General features: G+C 39.0%; 1 protein-coding gene across 1 annotated transcript in view; it reads left to right on the plus strand.

Annotated features, from left to right (window-relative positions):
- Nucleotides 1-24,999, plus strand: part of TRHDE (thyrotropin releasing hormone degrading enzyme) — a 193,662-nt gene that overhangs the window by 14,334 nt on the left and 154,329 nt on the right. The window contains exon 3 of the mRNA XM_085045076.1: nucleotides 23,970-24,096. Coding sequence (XP_084901202.1) covers nucleotides 23,970-24,096 — 127 coding nt within the window. The remainder of the gene's footprint in view (nucleotides 1-23,969; nucleotides 24,097-24,999) is intronic.

Genomic DNA, 24,999 nt, shown 5'->3' on the forward strand with positions numbered 1-24,999 from the left:
GTGCTGTCATATTTGACTTCATTAAATTAGTCCTTAAGGTCTGTCTTTGGCATCGACATGAATTCTGCTTTCTGACATCCAAGGAAGTAGCGAGAGTCTATCAGCGTGTTTCCGTAAGAGTCATGCTCTTGCTATAAAAGCAAAGACGAAGTTGCAGATAATCTGTAGGAGGCATTTTGCTCCAGAACAACGTAAAGGTGAACACATTCCTGCACCACCCGGAACATCTGTCAGTCAAGCCAGTGTTTTCCTGCATACCTACCATAGTAACTGTACTCTGTGCAATGAAAACGGATTACAGAGGCAGGTGACTTAGTTGACATCTAGTTGAGTGACAGATACAGTATTTGTTGATGGAGGAGACTGATGTGTGCTTTTATTTATTTATAGACCAGTGTCTCCTCCAGGGTTTAGGTAAATTTTAATCATATATTTCATACAGGAACAAGTAATTTAGCCTGTTTGTTCCCAATTTTTATAGCCAGTGGTGGGAGAGTAACCACTTATTTGAGATGTTTGTGACTGTTGCCAGTCCAACCCCTCCTTTTCGGGGACAGACGGTCAGATGTCTGTAATGTTCACCTTTTGGGCTTGCCTTGACCTGTTGTTTTCATGTTGGGAAACCTGCAAAAATGCCATCTTATTTTTGCCTTTGCCCCAGTATTTTTTGCTGCCTGGAGGTTCATGATGTTAACCCCCATTTTCACTAGTAGAATACCTAGTCAATTTGATTTTCTGCTAAGGTATCTGCAGAGTAGACAAAACTCTTCTGCTCTTCCAGTGGGGTGCTTTCACACTTCAGGTAGCTTTTCTGAAGGTTTTTTTAATCAGGTTCCAGAAGAGAGCAAGAAGCTGGAGAGCAGTGCCATGGAAAGAGATCTGGGGATCCTGGTTAAGGGAAAGTTGCACAGGAGTCAGCAGTGCCCTGACAGCGAGGAGGGCCAACCCTGTCCTGGGGGCATCAGGCACAGCATTGCCAGCTGGGCAAGGGAGGGGATTGTCCTGCTCTGCTCTGACCTGGGGCAACCTCACTTCCAGTGCTGGGGGCAGTTTTGGGTGCCACAGTATAACAAAGATACTAAGCTATTAGAGCGTGTCCAAAGAAGGGCAACAAGGATGGTGAAAGGCCTTGAGAGGAAGCCTTATGAGGAGTGGCCGAGGTCACTTGGTCTGTTCAGCCTGGAGGAGACTGAGGGGAGACCTCATTGTGTCTTCAATGTCCTCATGAGAGGAAGTAGAGGGGCAGGTACTGATCTCTTCCCTCTTGTGACCAGTGACAGGACTCAGAAAAATGTCATGAATCTGAGCTGGGGAGGTTTAGGTTGGATATCAGGAAAAGATTTTTCACCCAGAGTGTGCTTGAACAGTGGAACAGGCTCCCCAGAGAAGTGGTCACAGCACCAAGCCTGTCAGTTCCAGAAGTGTTTGGACAATGCTTTCAGGCACATGGTGTGATTCTTGGGGCTGGTGCTGTGCAAAGCCAGGAGTTGGACTCGATGATCCTGATGGGTCCCTTCCATCGCAGCATTTTCTATGAATCTATAAATGTTCTTTTCCCAGGTCTAGCCTCCATGGCTTTGCATGTCCTTTCCTGCTACTCTTCAAGGGTGGTGTTTGCACAGGGCAAACTCTGCAGCAGTGGAATAGCTAGGCTGACTGATTGCCTTGCAGGCAATGCCCTCATTCTCGAGTTTATTCCAGCTTGTACTGTTTGCTGTGTCTGTCCAACTGCTCGAGCTCGGCACGTGGCCCCATCCCCTGGTACCCCTCTCCTGCACTGGTGTGGGGACAGGTGCCAGAGAACCAGCTCTGTTGGCCTGGTTCCACTGAATGGTACCCCTAGGAGATCCTCTGCTGCTCCTGCCTGGCAGCTTTCTGGCTGCTGCATGCTGTTGAGACATAGCAAGAGCAGTTAGAAATGAGAACTGAGCATGTTATCTTTGTATTTGGAACAGCATAATTTGAAAGCAGATTATGTTTCTCTTTGAAGGGTAAATGACCTAAAGTTTATTAAAAAAAGTTATCCCACAGTGGATTATCATGAAAAATGTTTAGCAATGCATTTTGTTTCACAGTGTGCAGTGGCGCTGTGTGGCAATGTGGGACAGAACAAGAAGACTAATATTTTATTTATTTGAAATGACTGTGTGGGGGAAAGAATAAGAAGCAAAAGGTGGTTATTAGCATGTACCTCTGAGGGTACCCACACTTTTTCCCCTCTCACCCTTCTGTTCCCAAGTGTGGTGATGGTTTGGTAATCACAGCAGCTCAGTTAAGAGTTGATATCATCAGGACGGCAAGTAATACCTCAGTTAATAAAGATAAAAGGGAATAAAAGGTGGAGGAGAAAGAAGGGAAGTGGATTCCAGTGGAATAACTTCAAGAAAGTATACCTACTGAATCATTTGCACACCACGTGTTTCTTGGAGCTCTTCAATCCCCTGGCTAAGTAAATTGCCGCCCATTGTTGAACAACAATACATCATGCTGTGTTTGTTTTACTGAAGAGAGTTCCTATATGTTTAACATTTGATAATGTTGTTGTAAGTTTGTTGTTGCACTTGAAATACCATGTCAAAAAAGGGAAACAGATTTATACCTGATGAGCAAGTTTGATAGTCTTAGTTTTTTTGTCTGTTAGATAGATATCTGTTTTTCAGATAGAAGCCCAAATCTGTATGTGGGAATGTCAATGAGTGATAACATGTACTGCTTCATTCAAAGTCATATATATGAATGCATATGTATTCATAAATACTTAGATTTTTGGCTACTGCTACATCAGAGATGACATACATTTTTTTTTCCTCCCACAAGACTAAAGGAATAATTTTTCTCATATTACTGAAATTCTGCTAACTGGGTTTGGGGGATGGAAGGGGACTGATGCCCAAACTTGGCTTTCTTCTGATCATTAACCTTTGCTTTTTATTCCTTAGCAAAGTCATATGTTTGAAATGTTGGATATGCAGCTCTAAAGTAAAAGAAGAGAGTGATCACAGGGAATAGCTGATTTATTTCACTCCACAGTACTTTTACTATACATACTTTTACTATACTTTAAACCTTTCTGGAATAAGCACCAGCAGAGGTAGTGGTAGCATTCTGCCCTTCTTTGGAAGTTTCTTATCATGCCATGCTCACGTTGTATTCAATCTTTATTGTGCTCTCTTGTTATAACTGTGAAATATGGAGTGGTGGTTTGTACGTGTGTTTTATTTTACTTCCTCTGGGGCTGTTTAATGTTTATTCTTGAGCCAAGACCATTAGGTCTGAAGTGGAAATTTAGACAGTTAATATGAGCCATTCTAAAATGTCACTGCAGTCGCTTGCTGACCCTGACCATCACTTTAAAAAAAGGTTTTAATCGGCAGAGGATCAGGAAATAGACTGTATTAACTATCCTACTTAAAAATATTACATTTCTTGTGGAAAGCATAGCAATAAGTATATTTAAGTTAATAGGCCCCAAGAGAGCTGACGGAAGAATCCCTTGGGAATATGTATCTTGTAGAAGAAGGAAGTTTGAAACTTTTCCTTGTGCCTCTTTACTGCTTGGCTTGTGATGATCCACAGAAGACCTGACATTCAGAGTTGCTGCGGCAAGTACTGTGTGGTTGGTCTGCCGATGAGCTTACGTTAACTCCTGTCCACAGGAAGCATGTGAGGCATACAGAGGAGATAGGGTGGGAGCTTAGAGTTAAGAATCTAGTGCAGACCTTTTCAAAACAGTGATACATAAAGCATAAAGAGGCTTGAGAAAATGAAAGGGGATGAAGAAGGCCACCTCTCAGAAAACTTGGGATTCCTTGCTATGAAACAACTTTGAAATGCTTAACTAGCTTGGAATATGAGAGCTGCTTGAGCAGCAGAAAAAGTTCAGCGAAAGCATAATTTAGGTATGGAAATGAAGATAAGTAATTTGCATGGTTACAATAGGGCATATTATAACATTTGTCTTTACTACAAAATACTTTGATGAATCACACATGACTAGGAGTGATTATACTACCATGAAGTATTGTGAGGATAAAAAGGATCCGTGAATCATAGTGCAGCTGGTAATGTAGAGTTGCCTGGCTTCACAGTTCTGTTATTCAGGGGTTGATGGCTAAGAACAAATATCCTGAGTGCTGTTTTGTATGTACATTTGTGCTTTAGCAGCATTTGGATTATTTAAATACATTTAATTACACATTCTGTTCCATAACTGATCTCATCAGTACAGTGACACCTTGCAGTACCTACATGAGGAAGTCCAGAAAGAACAAAACTGATTTCCCAGCAGAATCTATCTGCTCCAAAAGATGCTTCCTCTCAAATGCAGACATGATTTACTGATGCTGAGATGTTTTCATTAAGCTGAACTGTTGTAGTAATTACAATCAACACTTACAAGTTGAAGTGCTTTTCTGTATTTATTGAGTTCTGTCACCTGAACTTGGACAAGCTCTGCTCTACCTGACAACCTTTAACCACAGATTTTCATGTCCTTTTCTTTCTTTTTTGGTGACTAATTTGTGTCTTCTAGTCACTTCAGACTTACTGTCTTTCAGGTCCAAGGAATTGTGTGTTTTCCATTCAGCAGGCTAAGGTCAAATAGTGCTGCTGAACCACAGATTGCATTTTAGCATTGTGAGTAAAGCAGTGTAGCTGAAAGCAACTGCTCCTGAACAGACTTGTGTCCTTCCTTCCCCTCCCTTGCCTGCACACTCTGCTGTGTCATTTCTGTCAAGTCTAGTGATCTGTGGTTGGACAGTGAGCCTGCAATTATCCAATGAGAAACTAAAAAGAAATTAATAACCTTTTGACTGAACCACCTCGTCCAATGTGTGGGTAGTCCATGGGTCTAGCCGGAGAGGAAGAGGAAATACACAACTGTCCTTTTTAGTGATATGCCATCATAAATGTGGAGAAAGGACAATACAAAACTTTGTGAAGGTATTTTGCCACTCTCAATGGCTCATGGAGGTGTCATTGAGAAATATGACTCTAACCATAACTCTCTAACTTTGTGAAGCATCCCTTTAACCATGAGTCTTTCACATCTAAGCTGCTGTCATTATTGCCCAGGTGGACAAGTTTATGCCAGTGCTTGGTATGTGTGAATTACAAGCAAGATCCTTCAGAGGAGTGAGATGTTACCATTTCTCGATCTCACCTTCCTGGTTATTAAGAACCTGTTACCAGTTATTTTCTGGAGTCTAGCTGTGTTGGTCACTATAGTTAAAAGAAAAGGTCCTGTTATCCACAAGGAAGAGGCACAGTTCAAGGGACCCACAACCAGAGCTGGTCTTTGAATCATATTAGTTTACACAGAGATTTTTTTCCCCCCAATATTTATTAAAAAAACAACACACTTAATGTAAGAACAGTCACAGAGGAAAATATTTTACTATGTCCTATATGGAGACCAGTTTAGAGAAGACAATCAGTGGAGTATTACTCCTAAACTCTAGTTTGTCAGTGACTCTGACCTGGAGATGTACATGAGCCACTGCCTTAATAGCTGCCAAAGGAGCTGCTCTCTGTGAATGTGCATTATCTGCATTGGAAGCTGTTGCTTCATGCTCTGACAATTGGTGGCAATAAGATCTGTATTTTACTCATATGTCTCATTTACTTAAATGCATTTGTTCCACATTTTCGTTGGCTGCTTTCTTCTTTTTCTGTGATGATCAGTGACTGGTTGTTCTCCATTTGCTGTGTACCAGTCCTGAGTCTATAGATAGTTTAGCTGTCCTTTTTCAGAACTCAAAAGTACTTAATCTCTCTTTGCATGGGATTCACTTCCCATCTCTTCTTATTCTTATCACCTTTCTCCATGCATTTTAAGTTCTGCAGTGCATGTTTCAAACACTGAGGAGGAGAGAGGGGTGGTGCCACAACTGCCTGCACTGCTCGAAGTTTATATGCTTGAGTTTGTTCTGAGGCATAATAATTTTTTGGGTTTTTTCTTTCCTTAATCAGTTGTAACTTTCTGTTTGCCTGTTGAATATTTGCTGAGCACTGAGCTGACGTTTTCAGAGAGCTGGCCACAGTGATTCTCAGGAATTCTTCCCTGAGTTAAACTACTAATGTGTTTTCACAGTTATGGTTATGTTTTCCTGTTTACATTTCTTTGCACTTACTGATGTTAAATTTCTTCTGCTGTTTTACCAACCAGCTACTTACTGTCATGCAATTCACCTGCAGCATTTTGTACATATGACTGTTCTGAATAATTATGCATAGACTGAACACTTCTCTGCTTATTTTTTGGCATTGGTTCTGGACACATTCCTTATTGCTTGTCTCTGCTGGTGTGGCAGAAACTCTTCTTCATGACTAACAAGAAGGTGGCAATTTCGTGTTCTGTTTTGTGGCACAGAACTTTTATGGAAATTTACTAAAATGTCTTGCTGAAAAAGGTGGTGATAGTGTAATAATATATATGCCCAAACAGGTGAATAGAGAATATAAGGTTGTTGTTAGAAGTCATGGCTAATTATGGTCTAGGTCACTGCTGTGTGCGAAGTCTAGTAAAATTAGCAATTGCAGTTGCTGTGCTGATTGACCAACATCTTCAACTCTTCTGAGTGCATTTTAGCCAGTGTATCTGTTCAGTAGTATGCTGAATCTCTCTTTAGGCTCTATTAACTCTATTGAATGGTCTGCCATTGCCTGACAGCGGAGGTACAGATACCATCTTGTGTACAGACATGCACAACATAGACACCTCTGGGATCTGAAATGCAACTGAAGTGTCTGCTTTGCGAAGCATCAGCTATAGTGTTTTGACTGTATTTCTGTTACATTTGTTTTTTGAACAAGTCTTCATTCCATTCCACTTTATTTCAAGAGGCATTTATTGTCTCTCATGATTTCAAATACTTAGGGTTTTTTTTGGTGAGAAACAGGGTTAAGGCAATCTTGATTCAATACTAACAAACCAAAAACGGTAAATTCAGTTGGTGAATTGATAAAGTCAATTGTATGCACATCACTGGTGAGATGCTAACATGTAAAGGATAAGTACCATAAGGGAAGGAAGATTTTTTCTTCATATTGCCATTTTTCCTAATTTTTATGGAATGCTAGTAATCTACAAATATAACAAGTCAAATACAAGAAATATGAAAAAAATCATGGCTCTGGTATGTGGAAAACTGCTTTTCCATTTTTTTTTCTTTTTTATTTGTTTAAATATCCAAGACTTCAGTGACAGGAGTATAATTTCTTAGGGGAAGCATATTAGAAGTGTGACTGAAACATCATTCATTGTTGGAAAGTCTGTCTATTCTGGAGGAGGACAGCCACTGAAGTATGTAATGGATCTTTATATACCTGGACAATGCCAAATATACAGCTTCTTTGGAAACTCCAAAATGGAAAATAGTTGGACCTTCCGTACCTGAACTTTTAATCTGAAAGAGATTGTCTGTGGCTTTGTACCATTTTCTGCTCATCAGCATTCAGCAACACTGCAGGATAGAGGAAAAGTACAGAAGCATACAGAAAAGATAAAAGGAGACTGGGAGCAGAAAAGATAAATGACTTCGCCATCAGTGCAGTGTAATGAAAATCAAATCAGTGCTTGGCAACGCACAATTGCCCAGTATGGCTAACCCCAGACAGTGTTTTAAAGTACATGCCTTTTGTATTTTATTCTTGTATTTATATAAAGAAAAATTACTTTGTTATTAGTTGATTGCAGGAGAAATAGATGTTCTGATTCTATAAAATCCTAAGAATGGGTGTGACTTATACGTTTAGTGCCTCTTCAGTTATTGGCTTTGCCACTAATGGATTTTGTTGTTGCCAAGGTAAAGCCTGTTTCAACCACTCTTTGGTTGTTTGGGCTGGGTATAGAAAAGATTCTGCATATAGAATATATTAATCTTAAAAGTGAAAAGCAGTTATTTGTTTGATAATGCACACAAAGATACCTAAGAGTTAATGAGCTGCTAGGCCCTTTGTTGGTACCCTCACCACTGCTCACAATCCTTGCTGGCCTGGGAGGCATTGGCTGTGTAGGATTGTCCAGTGTGGTTCAGAGTTGCTGAGCTGCCATCTTCCACCAGCTCTGTCAGCACTGTTGGTGGTGATGACGGGAGGTGGTGTTTCGTAGTGGGGCCAGCTAATCATGCTCTGATTTTATACCGTTGTGTTGGGATTTTCTTCTTGAGTCTTTGGCCTAATGATGATGTCTCAGTAATCTTAAACTCTGTAACTTTCATGTTGTTATGAAAGTTACAGACTTCATTGCAGGTCTTTTTCAGTCGTTACACAGCTAGGCAATACCAGACTTCATTGCAGGTCTTTTTCAGTCGTTTCACAGCCAGGCAATACCAGAGATGGACCTTGGCATGCAGGCAGCTGGACCTCAGGGTGGTGAAAGCAGAGTTACCACTGAGGGTTACAGATTGAAGTAATGGTATCTATGTGACCAAGTTACACTGCAATTGAAAGTAGTAGTGGTAAAAGACATAATTTTGGCAAACTTACCAATTTCATTTTATCAAAAGAAATAATAAAAGTGCATTTTCTGTTTTATTTTCAAATAGTATTAATTTTTCAAGTTATTATGCATTTGCACAGTGCTGTACTGTTTGTGGTAAACTCATAATGGAAACAGAATTCATTTTAGAATGTGCCTACACTGGAATCAAAACACAAAAAGGAATCCACAACAACTTCGAAAGACTTCTGCAAACTTGCATTTTGCTCCCGATTGGGTCTGACAATGTATTTTTAATGAAGACTTGAACATCTGCAAACTGTTTGCAAGCTGGAATTTTCTTCTTGAATAGCTGACTATGGAACCACAGACTCTGTAATCATGGATGCTGTGTCTCCACAGTACCTATTTGCAGTGTAGTAATATAATAATCATAATAATAGCAATAATGAAATCCCTTCCCTCCCAGTTAAAATCCAACATTCTGGATAGCATTTCATAGTATTATAATATGCTATTGGCTGTTTATGATGACTCAAAATTACTGCAAATGGCCTCTAAACACCTTGTACAGCTGAAAATACATTTGTTTTCTGGGTTGTTCCTCTCTAGCTTCTTCATTTCAGTAAATGAATATCGAAATCCACAAGTGCACAGGAAACTTCAGAACCAGAGCTCCTTTTTCTTTTCAGATTAGGTTACAAAATACAATCCTATTTGGAACTCTGGCTTTGTGTCCACAGAATGATCTTAATTTGTTGATAACTCTTATCACAGGAGTCAGAAACATTCCCATGGTATTGTTTCATGCATTCCTTTACTTTATAAATATTTGTGTTGATATTGATTGTTGTAGGTTTTAAGACCTTGAATATGTTTGTATGAATGCAGTGCAATGTATAGCTGGGAGAGCTGCCTGTATATAAACTGGGAGGGGTAGGTAACATAGCCACTAAGGTCAGGTCTAGAAATACCACTGATTTAATTAGAGAGACTGTATAGTTGTGATTATGCTGTATAATGTGGGACTAAATGCATTGCAGATCAACTCTTCAAACATTGCAGTGTTCAGTGTGGACAATCCCTTAAACTTGTATTTGCTTTCTTACCTCAATTTTCTTCTGAAACTGGAGGACCAAAATGGCATGAAGTGTTATCACATCTTTTCCTTACTCTGCATACTGGCTTGCTTATGTGAACAGCCTTGTAAATTGATCTATTTCTGTAATTCCTAAGCCCTCATTGACCTAGGATTTGGAGTTTGTTCCAAAATATCTGCACTTTCTTGAGTGTGATGAAGATGCTTTTGTTTTTTTGAGCTCAAAGGCCACCACCTATTAAACTGTGTTTTTTAAATATTCATAATGTTTTCAGGATTCCTACTGCTCAAGAGTCTGAAAAGCCCTTAGCCATCTCAGCACAAATGACAGTAAAAGTCAACATTCAAACAAGAATCAGTTCTCAAGAGTTTTAAATGATTGTGCTTTGCAGAGTGCGCATCAGTGAAACGTGGGTCAGAGAAGATCATTGGAGTGGGCTTTGCTGCTGCTTAAGAGTTTATGTTACAGTGTCCAGATATGGAAAATAATGGAGAAGAATGTGGAGAATGATGGTTGTTCAGCTGACTTACAGCTGTTGCACAGCTCATACTTGACCCCATTCCTGTGTTGGCGTAAAATGAATGAAGCTCATCTGCTCTTTTTAGGGAGAGATGAGTAATTCTCAGTGGAGTACAGTGCAAGTACAAGCATGAGGATCCCTTAATGAGATCTAGAATGGAGAGTGGGATAGCATTGTCAGCAGAGCATCGTGTCCCAGGTCGTTTGCTGTGTTGGGAGTCAAAGTTTATTAGCTCAGACATGGCTCTGCCTCTGCCTTACATGTGTCTCTGAGCAGTGCTGGATTGTAACATGCAGTGATGCCAGTGTGCCTGCCAGCTCCTCTGTGCCATGCTCTGCTGCTGAGGGGAGCTCTCCTCACGAGCAAGGTCAGGCTGCTGCTGAGGTTGCTCACATGTGTCTTCTCCTTCAAAAGCTTGTCATTATCTGAGCTCACCACCTACAGGCCTGCAGTGATCTTGTGGTTAGTTTGGTTTTTTTTTGGTGCCAGTAAATGAGGCTCTTTCATTTTGTGAGGAAAAAAACCAGGTAAAGTTCCCTAATTACTGTTTTAATAATTAATGAGGAAGCTGGGCAATGGTAAAATGCAGTAAAAGTCAAGAAACCTGTTTGGATTTGCAATGTAATGCGTAGAGGTGGTTGGGCTGGGTAGTGTTCGGGAGGTCCTGAAGTACAGCAGCTGAAGTTGGCTGTCTTGTAGCCTTAATCCCTTGGGTTGCTGTTGATGAGATTGACTGGTCCTTGAACCAGGGAGCATTTTGAGCTTTGGCCTTCCATTTATGAAGGAGTCAATCAACACTGTAAGCATACAATCCAGCAGCAATACTTCTCTCTGGGATTTCTTTTTTATTCCCTCATCTTTCCCCCCACCCCCGTTCCTCTTCCTCACAGAAAATGGCAGCTTTGAAGACTCTAATGGGATAAGTATAGCAGATATTTTAGAGGCAGTAGCCTTTACTTGAGAGCTTTAGGTGAAACTGGCAGAAGAGTATTAGTCAATTATATTTATAGAAATGTTTTCTTTAGAAGCTTCCCTTAGTGGTAGTGCTTTGTTGCATATATTAAGAATATATGAACTGCAGGACAGATCTTGTCTTTCATTGTCCTGCCAACAACACTCAAGCACCAGAAACCTTGGGGAGGAAGGTGTTTGAGGCCCTGTTCTGATATGTTAAACTTAGAGGAACCTTCCTTGCAAGGTGCTGTTTTATCCTTTCCAGTGTTTTTATCTTGTGGAAGTTTCCAAAAGATTTTACATTTTTGGTGTCTACTTGCTAAAGTGCACAAATGCTTTTGCTGCCCATGCACTGTTGATATTCCCATAGTAATTGTTTTTAATGATTATTAATCTGCAGATCCTCCAGTTGCAGACACAGTTTATGCTGTAGGTAGAGATATGGTGAGAGCAAATAAAGGTATACCTTGCACTGTGCAGTCAGTCTCATGAGAGGGAATGCTATCTCAGACTCTAAGAAAGTGTTAAAAAGAGAGAGACTAATGGAGCTGTTCTATTGATGTGAATGTCAGCTGGAAGCTGAGCAAAGGAAAAGCTTTCTTCATCAGCTAGAAAAAGAGAAGGAAGGACTGTTCAAACAACAGTGATCTGCTCCACTGTCAGCAAAGAAACACATCTGTGCAGTCCATTCTATATGCTAGGAACTGAAGTAATGATGGTGGTAAAAATGCTTTTGTCTTTTTATTTCCTTAACTGACATGCTATTTAAGACTTAAACCTTTAGTGGAAGTTCAGTTTTGCCTCGATGTGACCACTTTTTTCCTCTTCTTTTCATCTTCCCATAATCCGTTGGACCATGTTGTTGCTTTGCACTAGTTAGCTTCCTGGGGAAAGAATGGCCTTGACTTCTTTGTAAGAAAGGGTTTTATTCCTGTTTCTTCTTATAATTGATCTTGTCTTAAACGCTCTAGTTTAATCTAATGCTAACCAGCACGTTGATATGAATGAAGAGGTCAACTTTCAGCAAATTGTTTTGTTTTAGGAAACTTGTATGATAGTCATCCAGACCTAGTTTAACCTCAGCTGCTTAGCTGACTGGCTGGCTGCTTGGGTGTAAACCACATGTGGTGTTTGAGCCGTGATTGATGAGAAAGCATTGTTAGCAAATTGACCTTTTCTGTCGGCATGCAGAGGACATTACTGATTAACTTGCATCCTTCTGATGGGAAATATGTCCTGAGTAGTGCAAGTTTTAAGATGAGGAAAGTAATTTGAATGATAAAATGTGCAAAAATATTTTTCATAATCATAAACATCTGAGCATTTCATATATTGGAAAGAATATGGTTAATAACCCTGCAGTTAAACATTTTATAGTATTTTAATTTAAACAATTCATGTATTACATTAATGTGCATTCTGTAGAGTAACACCAGCATGCTTCAGAATTATCGAAATTATTTGCTTAAGTTTGTACATGTCAGGGTACTTGAATTTTGCAGCTTCATCTGTGTTTTGGTGCAAAAACTTGGGTTTGCCACTTATCTGTGTCTCTGCTGGCTGGTGGTCAGGTGGTAAATTACTTTGTTTCCTGGCTGTGGCCTTGAACTTTCTCAGATGGGAGTCCTGACACAATAATTTTCTAATTGATTCAGCCCTTCTATTTTGTTTTCTCTATTTATAATTGTACTTTGCCTTTTAATTTTTTTCGTCTTTTTCATCTCTGTGTTTTACACTGAGATTAGTGTTCTCAGAAAGGGGCTGAAATCCCTCCGGTTAGAGATGTAATTGATAGGTAACTACCTCTCTCTTAATTTGCCCATGGTTTTGTCAGAGGCTAGTTGAGCAAAAGTATTTGAATGTTATTAGTGCATTTAGCTTTTTTTTGTTTTGTTTTTATATTGCGCTGTCAATTTGGAGATTTTTAACAATGTTTGAAACATTAGTTGCGAGTGAGAGCAAGACCTCTTAGTGAAGCTTTTTAGGGGATTTTAGTGTTTGTCCACACAAAAAACTTGATTTCTTGATTCCCTCTTTCATGGTTTATGGTTTTTAGTTTCACTGGCCTAATTGTTTCTCTTTGCTCCTTTTAGCCTGAAGGAGTTCTCACTGTTAATATGATTGCTACTCATATTGGTGTAACCTGTTTTTGGTTGTGCTGTGGATTTTATACCAGTCAGAGCACACCATTTCCCATGTGCATATTTTTCTTCCTTCAAAGGGCTAGGTACGATTTTTCACAAAAAAATCCAGCTCAATGCAGCACAGTGCAGACTTGTCTATGAAGTGCTGTGTGTCCTCAATGCCAGCAAGCTTTAAAGGGTACCTTAAAACTCAGCACCTTACAGCACTAATCTGTTTACCTTGCCAACAGTTTTTCTATTAAGTTTACATGTAACTCACAAGATACTTTGCTGTGTTCCTCTTGCTTATCGCTGCTGTTATAAAGCAGTGCAGAGTAAATGCTTTTGAGCACACAGGTGAGCTGTGCTCCTGCTTTGCTTTTCTTGTGACTGTATTTTCTCTGTGGTTCCCTTTATTTGCCGCAGATTTTTTTTTCCTGATACTGATCAGGATTACTGCAAACATATGATGGGTAGGATGAAATGTATATCTACCAGACTATGGTTTCCCCTATGGGTGTGCAGATTTCATGTGAAACATGAGAGTACTGACATGCTCTTGCATTCACCTTTGGTTTGTGATGTACAGTCTGTCTCTATTTCCTCCCAGCTTTTTTTGTTACACTCTGGACAGGTACATCACTTTACTCAATAGCTGTTTTGTAGGTGACCACTGTGTTGACATCTCTTAACATAATTATTTTTAAGTGAATAATAAAATAACCTTTGCCTTTAAACAAAGCTAAATAAGCCTCAGCATGGTAGCCCCTGGAGAGAAGCTGTTATGGGAATGGGCTGGTTGCTCTTAGACATGAGTCAATATGGGAAACTTCAGTGTTCAGAATGCCTTCTAAGTTAAGCAATTGTAGGGATAAAGGTCTACAGTTTGGACTAAAGTTTAGGTTTGGGTTTTGAAAAACATGTTGTGACTGAGGAACCTGAAAACAGGATTATTTTTTTTTTTAAATTTGTGATAGAAAAGGTGGTGTTTTTCATAAAATATGTTTAGGAATAATAATTTGTTGATTTATGTTGAAAAGATGATTTATCAGTTTGGGGTAGTGATATTCAAGTTTTATTTCTGGCTCTTCTTTTTGACTTTCTTCCTGATATTAAGCTCATCTTTTGATAACTTTCATTTTTAGAATGATGATAACAGTTCATTTTCCCCATGTTTCGCCTATTGCTTTTTAGGCAGAAAGACTGAGAATAACAAATATCTCTCACTCATATTTATGTAGTTGACTAAGCACAGGGGAATTTTGCTGTCATATTGACTCTCTCTAGACAATGCCAAAATATAAATAAGCAGTTACAATGTTTTTATATTGCCATTTCAAGTGGAATCACTCTAAGGTAACATCTGTGTGCTAGTGACACAGCAGTCTCTAGCCAGGTGAAATGGGCATGCTATAGGGCTGCTAAACATTGTAGACTACTTGTTAGCACTTTAAACTTGTGTACTTCTGTAACTCTTCTTTTTTTAACCAAGAATAGGTGAAATATTTATGAATGATGCATGATATGAATGCTTTGACTATAATATAGGGAATAAATAGTACTTGGAAATAAGAGAATTAAGTCTGATCCCAGCCCAACCAAAGGAAATCAAAATTGGTGTTAACTGTTGGTATACATCTACTGCAGATACTTTTTCTGGAGGAAAAAGCCATTCTTTTCACCTCATTCACCTCATCTTACCACTGGGGTTGTGATACAGAACTTTTATATGTCATAGGTAAATAATGTAAATCTTTGTGCATTCTTACTTAAAGCTATGCTGATTTTTCACCACTTACAAAGGACTGGAAGGAGCTTTAACTCCTGGGGAATCTCGACAATTTAGACAATGAATCTGCTACAATAGCACTTCAGAAGAACTTGAACCTTGCTCCTAGGTTGAAGTTCTGTAGTAACTCAAATTTATCTGTAACCAGGCTTTCATGGTCCTCTCTTCTCTCCACAAATGTTTTCTCATGCTGTTTCTAGTACTGAACTCATGGGTGGCCAGGTGAGGAAGCTGAGCTACCTGGAGTCTACTCACCTATGGTTGGCATAGTTGGCTGACACATCTGTCTGGCAGGTTGCTGTGAGAGGAGATGAACTGTAGTGCTGATGTAATGGAAGAGTCAAACCAGAATGACTGAGTATGTGGTGGTGAGATTGTGGCAGTTTTAGTTGGCTGAAATGGCTATGAAATGGTGTCTGTAATTACATTTGTTCTACATTAGTTGTTAACATGTTCACTTTCTGTCCCTGAGCCATTTCAACAAGATGATAGAGATTCTAAGTACTCTAAATTAATCTTAATGGCACTGTGGTCAGTGACATAGCCAGTATTTTATTGTATGCCAGCTGAGCACTGGTTGGATTTATATGTGAGTGCAGCTCATTAACTTTCCAAAGTATTTTATGATCTCAAGTTAGAAATTGCAGCATGTCTGCATGACAGTTTTGCCTCCTGGTAGAATATATTGTTGCACCTTTGGCTGGAGCAGTTGCATTTGTTTTGGCTGAGGTGAGAAATTGATGAGGCAACTAGATGATTGTCCCACATGGTCATGTTTATTTAGAAAGGGACTGCACATAACTATTCCCCCTCTTTCACACCTCCAAAAATAGCTGGCAATCTCCTTGCTCAATTTTCCTGATTTCCCACTGTCACCTGGAACTCCAGAAGTTTCTCTCACTTCTTTCTCTGGCAGGCTGTAAGTTTTTTATCCAGGAATATAAATTATTTCTGTTCACAGCCTCTTTCCCTTGCCCCTGCAACAATGTTCAGGCCTTGCAGTGCTTGGATTTAGTTTCCTGAGACATCTCTCTACCACTGTAACTCCCTTAGTGACCATTTCTTTCATATACACTTTATCTTTAGTGATGGCTTCTCTTATTTTAACCCGTCTGTTAAACCAGTCTCGAATGAGGATTCAAAGATGTTTGCTTCCTATGAAGAAGAGTTCCATCCAATCTCTAGCAAAGGTGTTTCCTTAGAAAGTATCAGGTCATTGAATGCTCTTTGGTTTCAGCTAGCTTTAAAAAAATTCTTCAGTTCCTTAAACATGTTTTGTTTTATTTATATTCAAAAATGGCTCAGTGCAGTGCTGTGTGTGACTGCTCAGTTTGGAGTAAAATAATCTTATAAGGATGAGCTGTTCCTTCAGTATTCAATAAGCACATTTTATTATCATGCAGTCTATTTTGAGTATTGTCCATCAAGAATAATGAATGGGAGATTGAAACAAGGCATTCTTCCATAATTTCTTCCCATTATCACATTTAACTGTGTTCACTGCAGCAGAATTGATATTTCAGTACAGCTACCTCTCTCTCTCCTTTACTGATCAATGTTGTAAAATTTATTGCATTTGCACCAAACAAAACTTTGGTGGAGGTGTGTGCACATGTGAAACAACTTAAACACATTCTTGGTGGAACCTGGCCTGTACCTTGTTTGTGTACGTAGTGAACCATTATTTATTTTGAATTTATCACATTTAAAAACCCATCTGAGATGCAACGTCTTGTTTGCAGAAATGACCCAGGGAGTTCACAGCCAAGGCTGTTGGGTCCAGACATATATCTGCTGTATTAAACGTGTGATGTGACCAAATCTTTATATGTGTAACAATAGCAAAAACAATATGTGTGCCTAAAATAGTCAGCAAAATAACGATTAAAGGGATTTCAGATTATCAAATAAATTGGAGCATTTAAGTACAGAGGCAATGCATATGTTTTTCAGCTGTGAGTGTCACTTGCTGAAGTATTACAGATGAATTAAGGAGCATAACTCTATTTTTTCCCCCCTTTATAAAATTTGTAACTGGCTGCTCTATTCAAATGTTAGGGCCTTCCGTAACCATAACATGTAAAGGCATGTTTGAGGTTAAACATGTATTTAAAATTAAATTTATGCATAAGCCCTTTCTGAACTGAGATCTTTAAATCATTTTAAGATCCCAGATGTACCAGTGCTGGGCTGAGCCTGTGGGTATAGTCACACAAAGGACTGGAGCATGTTTGGAGGGGCCTCCCAAGAACAGTGGTTTTTGTGGAGTCTGCTGGCTTTGAGGAAGGGATTAAAGAACAGACATTATTCCCAGGATGGCTTTGCTGACACCAGTTGATGAGCAGAAACATCTGTTTCATAATGGGAAAGCGCTCTAAGCCTCTTTAAAACACCTGACAAAGTTACTTTTAATTCTGTGTGAAGTAGGTAGGAGGGATAACTATCCTTAATTGTGAAGTGGATTCCTGTGTTGATACAGGGTTACCTAATCCATGCTTGCCTGAGAAAACAAGATTTATGGTTGTCATTAGGCTTCTGCTCAATTTCCATACTGCCATTTGCTCTGTCTGTTCAGACTTAAGTACATGTAGCAAAATGGATCAAAGACGGGAGAAAGGAGAAGGGAGCATCTAGACGTTAGCAAAATAGGTATATGCCAGCCTTGGGACATCAGCCGTGTTTGCTTGGAGAGATGCCGTGATAGCGGGCAGCTAAATCAGAGCAAGGTTTGAGTCTCTTTTGGTTGCACATACCTGTGTGATGTGACAGTGTTCAGGCTTGGGGAAAGGCGCTCCATGCATGTGGGTACCTTCGGGAGTCGTTTGGTGTGGTGAGATGGGAGGCAATATCTGTGATACCAGATGGTGTCATCCAAGGGTTAGGATTATATGTGCATCTTCTCCCCTTGTCAGCCTCAAAGCTGGCCTTATTGTACCTGATGCTGTGACAGAAATACAGCAATGTTTACCATTGTAAACTCTGCATCAGGCTGTTCTCAAGATTCAGAGAGCTATTTTCTTTACAGCACATGAGATAGAAATGTAAGATCCTGTCCTGCTCCTCATGATCTGAATTATCAGTGGCTGTGACCAAAGTGCAGCCCTTTCTTTAAAGAACTAGTTTTGTTGGTTTTTTTTTTTCTTTTTTACTTCCTGTGCAGCTGACTAACAATGACTGGTTGAGTGGTGATCTAAAAACATGGACCGTACACATGGCAGACGCTATTGGTGAAGGTTGCCTTGGAGGTGTCCGTAGTCCAGAGGCTGGACCACTCATGTCTCCAGAATGTCTGAAAGCCCCTGTGGTTAACAGGAGTCAGTCAGTTAAAGTCAGTGGATGTTGTTTTTGGGCTTTAGAGCCCAATGAGCCATCTGCTTTCACAAGCCTTTCCTTGCTAATACAGAGGTACACTTTATTTCCTTGGAGTAGGACTTCTCATCCAGTGAGCTGTGATTTCCCCGAGGGCATAGGGGAAGACAAATGATGCAATTGGAGTGGTCTTAAGACATGGTAAAGATGGCTAAACATTTAAAGAAAAGGTGCCTTGCAGAATGAATGCAGGCTATTATAGGGGATTTTTGTGATCAGTAAACTTTACTATAACAATAAATAAAAGAATACAAATGTCTTGATATCAGGCAAGTGATGCTTCTCTAAAAAGGTAACACCACTCCAAGAATGAAAGTTTCAAAGGGGCTGCACACATGAAATAGAAGGTGACATAGAAAACAATATCTTCAAAAGCAAGCTTCAAACGTAGAAGTTCATATTTAATTCTGAAGTAAGAGGTGGGCGCTGGTGTATGGCATGCTTCAGGCATGCAAACTTCTTACTGTAACATCCTGATTTCTGCCAGGCTGTCAAGTTCCTTAATTCCCTGGGAATGCAGGTTGGCAGGCTTGTGGCACTACTCACTAAGGTTTTTAGTGTCTTCTAGTGCCAGAGGGAGAACACTCTGCAGTTCTCTCTGGTCTTCCTTTATCATTAGTGAATTCCTGTAGGAGCGAAAGTTGGACCACAGTATTTTTTCAATTAGACATGAGTAAATAATGGATTTTTACTTTTTATTTCCATGATCAAAATGCTAAATGTTTTCCATATTCCTCCTACCTGCATTGAAGAATTGTACAAACCCTTTGGTTTAACCCAAAGTATTTCACATAATGTGAAAAACTTATAGCAGGATTTTCCTTGCCATTCTTCATCTGTTTAATCTTCTCCTTTTCACTTACATTTTAATGCAAAAAAAAAAAAAAAAAGCCAACGAGAGAAAAGTAGTGATTTTAAAATTTCAAAATAGAACTGTTCTATTACTTTTGAACCTGTTCCTCTGTTTTTTTATGTGGTGAAATTAGTCTTTGGCACAATGGAAACAATTTTGGTGAACATACTGTTCTCTAGAAATTAAGATGTGTTGCTGTCTAGAGTTGTTCTTGTCAGAATTTTGCCTGTTGTACCTTATGCATAGTTACTAATTCACATTTTTTGAAGCACTCTGAATTAACAAGACAGGAAAAGCTCTCCTTTCTTTTTAAGTGCTAACTTTCTTTTCTGATGGATAATTTTTAGCTGCTTTAGACAGGAAGATTTTCTCATGCCCTGTAGTTAATAACCTGACTTCAGTTAGCTGTGATTTGTTTTAAATATGTTGCACATTTCTTAGCATATATCATGACTCTCTCTTTCTATGGGAAACAGTTCTCATTTCCCAATCACGTTTATCTGTTCTGGCAACCTGGTATTACAATTTTTTTTAAAATTTGTTTGTCTTATTTTAGGTAGAAAATGCTGAAATATTGAGAGAGACAAGAGAAAATGTTGCAATATGTACAAATTGTTTGTAAAAGTATGCTGTTTTAAACAGCAAATACTTTTGACTAACTATAGAGGAGTAGTCTATTGATCACTTATAACAAATACATGGAATTTACCGTACAAGTTTCAGGAATATTTTAGCATTTTTTCTGCCAAAATAATTCTAAGAATTTGAGTAAGGTTACTAATATTTTAAAAATAATCCTTCAGGATGTTTTTTTTAAAATATTATCTGAGTGTGGCTGAATATTGTGCTTATTTAAAGTGCTTGTGATATTACTCAGGGCTTCTGGAAGGCAAACAAGGGGACACAACTCACATTTTTGCCCACTGTAGAAAAGAATGAGAAAATATACATTGCAGATATTTCATTTAGAATGTCTGATAACTTCTAGAGTTGTTAACAACAGTCTCTTTTAAAGAGGAGGTCTGGGTTGTAGGGCCGTAGGTGCAAACCTGTTGCTCAAACTTGTGATAGGAGAGAGACAGTTTAGTTCCATGAGAAATGAGAGGCCTGGATTTTTCTTCTTAGTAGTCAGCACTGCTGTTGAAAAATTGGTAGTAGTTGCAAATGTAGGAGATGCAAAGGAACTAAGAAAATCCTGAGAATTTAGGTTAACTGTGTGAACTTTTGTTATATTCATAGGTATTATGGCAGTGTCACAACGAATATGATTCCTCATGACATATTTCTGGTATTTTTCATTGAGGCACACAGGGAACTATACTGCATCAGAACACCAGCTGTGTGCTGTTAATATACCTGTTGTCCAAACAGAACGTACCTTGTTAATTCCCAAATGTGGAAGGTGCTTGGTGCAGGTTGTTAAATGGTCACAAGGATGAATGCCTGCTTTGAATTCCCTCTCTGCCTCTGCCACCAGAGTTGCTATGGGACACCAAGTAAATCAAACAAACTGACAGTCCCATTTAGCCATTAATTTTGTATTACTGATTTCGTGAATGCCCAAACTAAGGCACCTGTGGCCAAAGCTTGTATAAAGTGTTCACCACTGCAGTGAGATATAATGGGAACAGTGCTTTAAGTATGTGCAATAAAACCGTTAAATACACTTGACATTGAGAGGTGTCAAGATAGGCACTCAGAATTAGTCTTAGTCTCTCTTTGTTCTCCACTTTCTTACATGAAAATAATTGTCTAACCTAATCTTGCAAAGATTATGAAAAAGAGCATTAATAATATTTGCAGGGCAGTAGGTGCTGTTGCAGTGAGTGATGAATTATGCACTTGTACTAGAAACCTGTTTGTCTTTCGTAGGAGAACATGTACTGCTTCTATTTATATATTTAGGCCTGACCCTGCAGAAAACTTTTTTTAAAAAATTTAAATTACTGTAAAATCGAATTCTTAATATAGTGATCAAACAGCCTGTGGGAAAGTATATAATAATTGGGCATTATTGTTTAGTCCAATGCAGTTTAAAGTAACACTACCTACCTGCCTTTTGACATGAAAGTAGTAAACAAACAAACAAATTATTCTAAACAAATCTCATATCTTAATCATCATTCTGCTTTATGTATTTAAGTTCCTCTTTGGAGCAGAATATAAAAACTTTATAGTCTATTACTTTACTCTGAGAGTTTTACAAACTAAAGAAATAATATAGTCCCCATTTGATGAATTTGGAGGTAAGATATTGTCAGAGTAAGCCCATGCACATTAAAAAACATCAGCGTGTGAAAGTTAGGGGCTTCAGTTTCAAACTTACCGGTGCCAGCCTTTAGACTGAACTCTGGACCGAGCTCCTCACGTTGTGAATGACATCTCAGACTGCATCACCCAAAACAGCAACCAGGTAGGCAGTGCCACAGACTGTCCCCAGTGGTAGCCTCTGCTAACCAAGAGGGAATTTCTGAGGCTGGGGTGGGTCTGCACTGGTGTGTCTGAGGTTCTCCATGCATTTCATGCTCACTGGTTGCTGGATGAAAGGCAGAATCAGACCCAGTGTTTGTAGGTGCTTGACTGCTTTGACAATATCTGTTGCCTCAAATCCCCTGAGAGACCTGGGCAAAGGCACCAGTAATTTCTGAAATGTGTTCGAACTTAGGGGTGACCTTGGTATGAGCCATAGAGGCCTGGCAGTCCTGAGCTGTTCTGGGCAGGCAGAGAGGCACCCAGGGAAACTTTACAGGCAAAATAAAACTACATTCAGCATTAGGCTGGAGACAAATGAGAGTTTGCAGCATTGCAGCTTTTGTACCTTGGCTCCATCTCAGACACCATTAAATGCCTTTTCTCTATTTGCCAGAAGACATTCATTGTAATGCAATAAGTTGAACCTTGATTTTTCTTCTATCTGCCTATTATTTTCTTCCCTTCTGTTGTCCTTTTTCTTATTACGGACAGATTTGGCCACTGTCAAACTGAATGTTTTTTTGCATACTTGGTTGACTGACTCTTTTTTCCCTAATTTGCTGATACAGTAAACTGTGCCAGTAAAGCAATTACACAAAATTGTGTATAAAGGTTTAATGATACAAAACAGTGTTCATCACAAATCTAATTGTGATTCTTAACATCTTTCCATAAACTGAAGTTTTGGAGAATTTTGGATTAGAATCTCTGTGGTTATTACCTATTATGTTCAAACCTATGTTTAGTTTAGTATATAAGGGAACTTTTAATGTACACATCACTGTTAACTTTGAAAGGATGCAATAAATAAAAGTAGTGATTTGGAGGGGTTCAGATAATGATCTAAGTACTTTCAGGCAGTGATTATAAGAAGTCTGCTTTATTACATATCTCATTAGGTTACACTGTTACCTGTTTTACCTTACGACTGATTACTATGTACGGTTGATTGTGCACCGAGTCTAATACAACACAAAGATTAAATACAAAGATGGACATTGTAATGAAGCAAATAAATTGTCTCCATACTAAAACCCAAGAGACAGTGGGTTAAAATAATTGACAGGTACTCTGTGCTTAGGCTTGATATCTGGTTTGCACTTGGATAACTGAACCGGTTCAGCAAAAGAGCAGTAAAGCGATACTTGGTAATACTTTCACTGAACCCAGAAATTCCATTGGCTTTTCTTAGTCCAGAATAGAGCATTTAGAAACATTCCAGAGCTCATATTTCTCCTTCATATTTGCACTGATATTTTCTGATTTCTGCCCCACTGCTTTCCTCAGAATCCTGGCTGGGATTTAATCCTGCCACAGAAAGTATTGGCGAATCAGATATTATTATTAGGACTGACATTCAGTAGAGTCTCATTTACGTCAGGTCATTATGTAGTGCAGGGAGAGACCTCCTGCCACTGTCACTAGAGACAAAGCACACACTACTTACATCAGGCAGTGTATGAGCAGGGAGAAGGAAAAGTGGCTCTCCTTTCTATCCCCTTTTTGGTTAGCAGTTCTCGGCTCTGTGCATCTTTGCTTGAAGGAAGTGCTATGGACTGTAAGGACAGGGAAGAAGTACTAACCTGGCAGTGCTTTCTGCTACCTCCCTAATCAGGGTCACACTCCAATGCTGAATTATGAAGGTGAGTTCTGTTCACTTGGTTCACTCCAGGTAGTGAAATGTGTGAGCTGTGTTATACTGAACAGAGCAGTCTGTGACTTACTTAAACAGCTTTCATTTACTGCTTTCTGAAAACAGAGGCCAAAAGCAGTCATGGAGGTTTCAGGAATGTTGTTTGTGTATATGAATGAGCTTAAAAATGGTCGTTTTTGCAGTCTTCCCATAGCTCATTGAGGGTAACGGTGTCACTGCCAGAGAAAAGCGAAGAGAAGGATTATTTTTTTTTCTCCACAGTCTACTAATAATTTCAGGGCTTGATATAATGTGGCTTTAACAAACCATGAACTTCTCTCCTACTGAGTCACTGCATCCTGCCTACATTCAGTGTAGGCAGAGAACCATTAATACTAATCCACTCTCCCATCATATCTCTAGCAAACACATGTATTTTCTTTGAATATTTATTTTGATACAAGGAGTGCTAAGTTTTTTATTTGGCAACACAAAGAAGTAGGAGATTGCGACTTCTGAACTTTGTAACTTTAATTGTGGTAGTTCTGGTTTTCAATTATGACATGTTTTGACAAATGTATGACAGTCATATGTGGCTTTAAGGGAATAATCCTGCCACCTCATAGCAACCTTTGAGTAATTAATTCACCTCTGCAAGTAGAATAGATTTAAAAGGCAGATGCTCAGATTGGACTTTTGCTTTGTTTTTTTAACAGGTACGGTTATATGCAAGGCCTGATGCAATCCGAAGAGGATCAGGGGACTATGCTCTAAATATTACAAGGAGACTCATTGAGTTTTATGAAGATTATTTCAAAGTGCCCTATTCCCTGCCAAAATTAGGTAAGATTTCCTGAAGAATATGAAGTTAACCCAGAAATGAGAGATTGTCAGCTATTTTAAAGGAATTCTAAGACTGTATTTGATTTCAAGTTAAGAAATGGTTGGGTTAATTCAGAAGGATCAATAAGTAGGAAATTTTTCCTTGTAGAGGAAGAGAAGCCAAACTATGCTTTCTCCAATCTGGGACTGAAAGGAGCAGGAAGCAGACAGTACTTACGTTTGTTAGACAATGGGTAGAGAATTTGAGACCTTTCACTGATATGTGGACTGGGTTTTTCTGTGTTTTTTGGATGTTTATTTTGGCCCTTACTTCCATGAGACAGCCACTGGAAGATGTTTGTTCTGTAATATTTGTACCTTGATGCCTCAGCCTTAAATGGGGAGCAGAAGTGAAAATACTTGTGAAAACTGGGAACCTGTAGCAGTGCAAGACTGTGGGTCTGGGTTTGTTTTATTTTTTTGTTTGTTTTGTTTTGTTTTGTTTTGGTTTTGTTTTGGTTTGGTTTTTTTATGGCTCATATAGCTTATTAATGATGATTAGTAAACAAGCTTGATTGTCTTGTTGTTTATTTAAAAAATTGCTGTGAATTTGTTTTGCTGTGACCTAAATGTAAACCCCATCAATTTCTATTATTTTTTTAAAAATAGTTTCCTCTCATCTCACTTTCACCACAATCAGGTGTTGTCCTACTAATTTTAGATACTTTACATAGTGTTATTACACCCTCCCTCCTTTGGAACATGTTTGATAAAGCTTCAGAAAAGCCTATTGCCCAGCAGCAGGAGGAGAGCATGTATTTGATCAGAAGTGTTAGAGTTGGAACCACAGGTGATCCTCGCAGGAAGTCAGGGTTTATTTCATTAAATCCCTTGCCTGCTGAGTAGCTTTATTTGACTTACAGC

The sequence above is a fragment of the Lichenostomus cassidix genome, chromosome 1Aa (genome assembly GCF_008360975.1).
Source record: "Lichenostomus cassidix isolate B80296 chromosome 1Aa, HeHo_3.0, whole genome shotgun sequence".
Lineage (NCBI taxonomy): Eukaryota > Metazoa > Chordata > Aves > Passeriformes > Meliphagidae > Lichenostomus > Lichenostomus cassidix.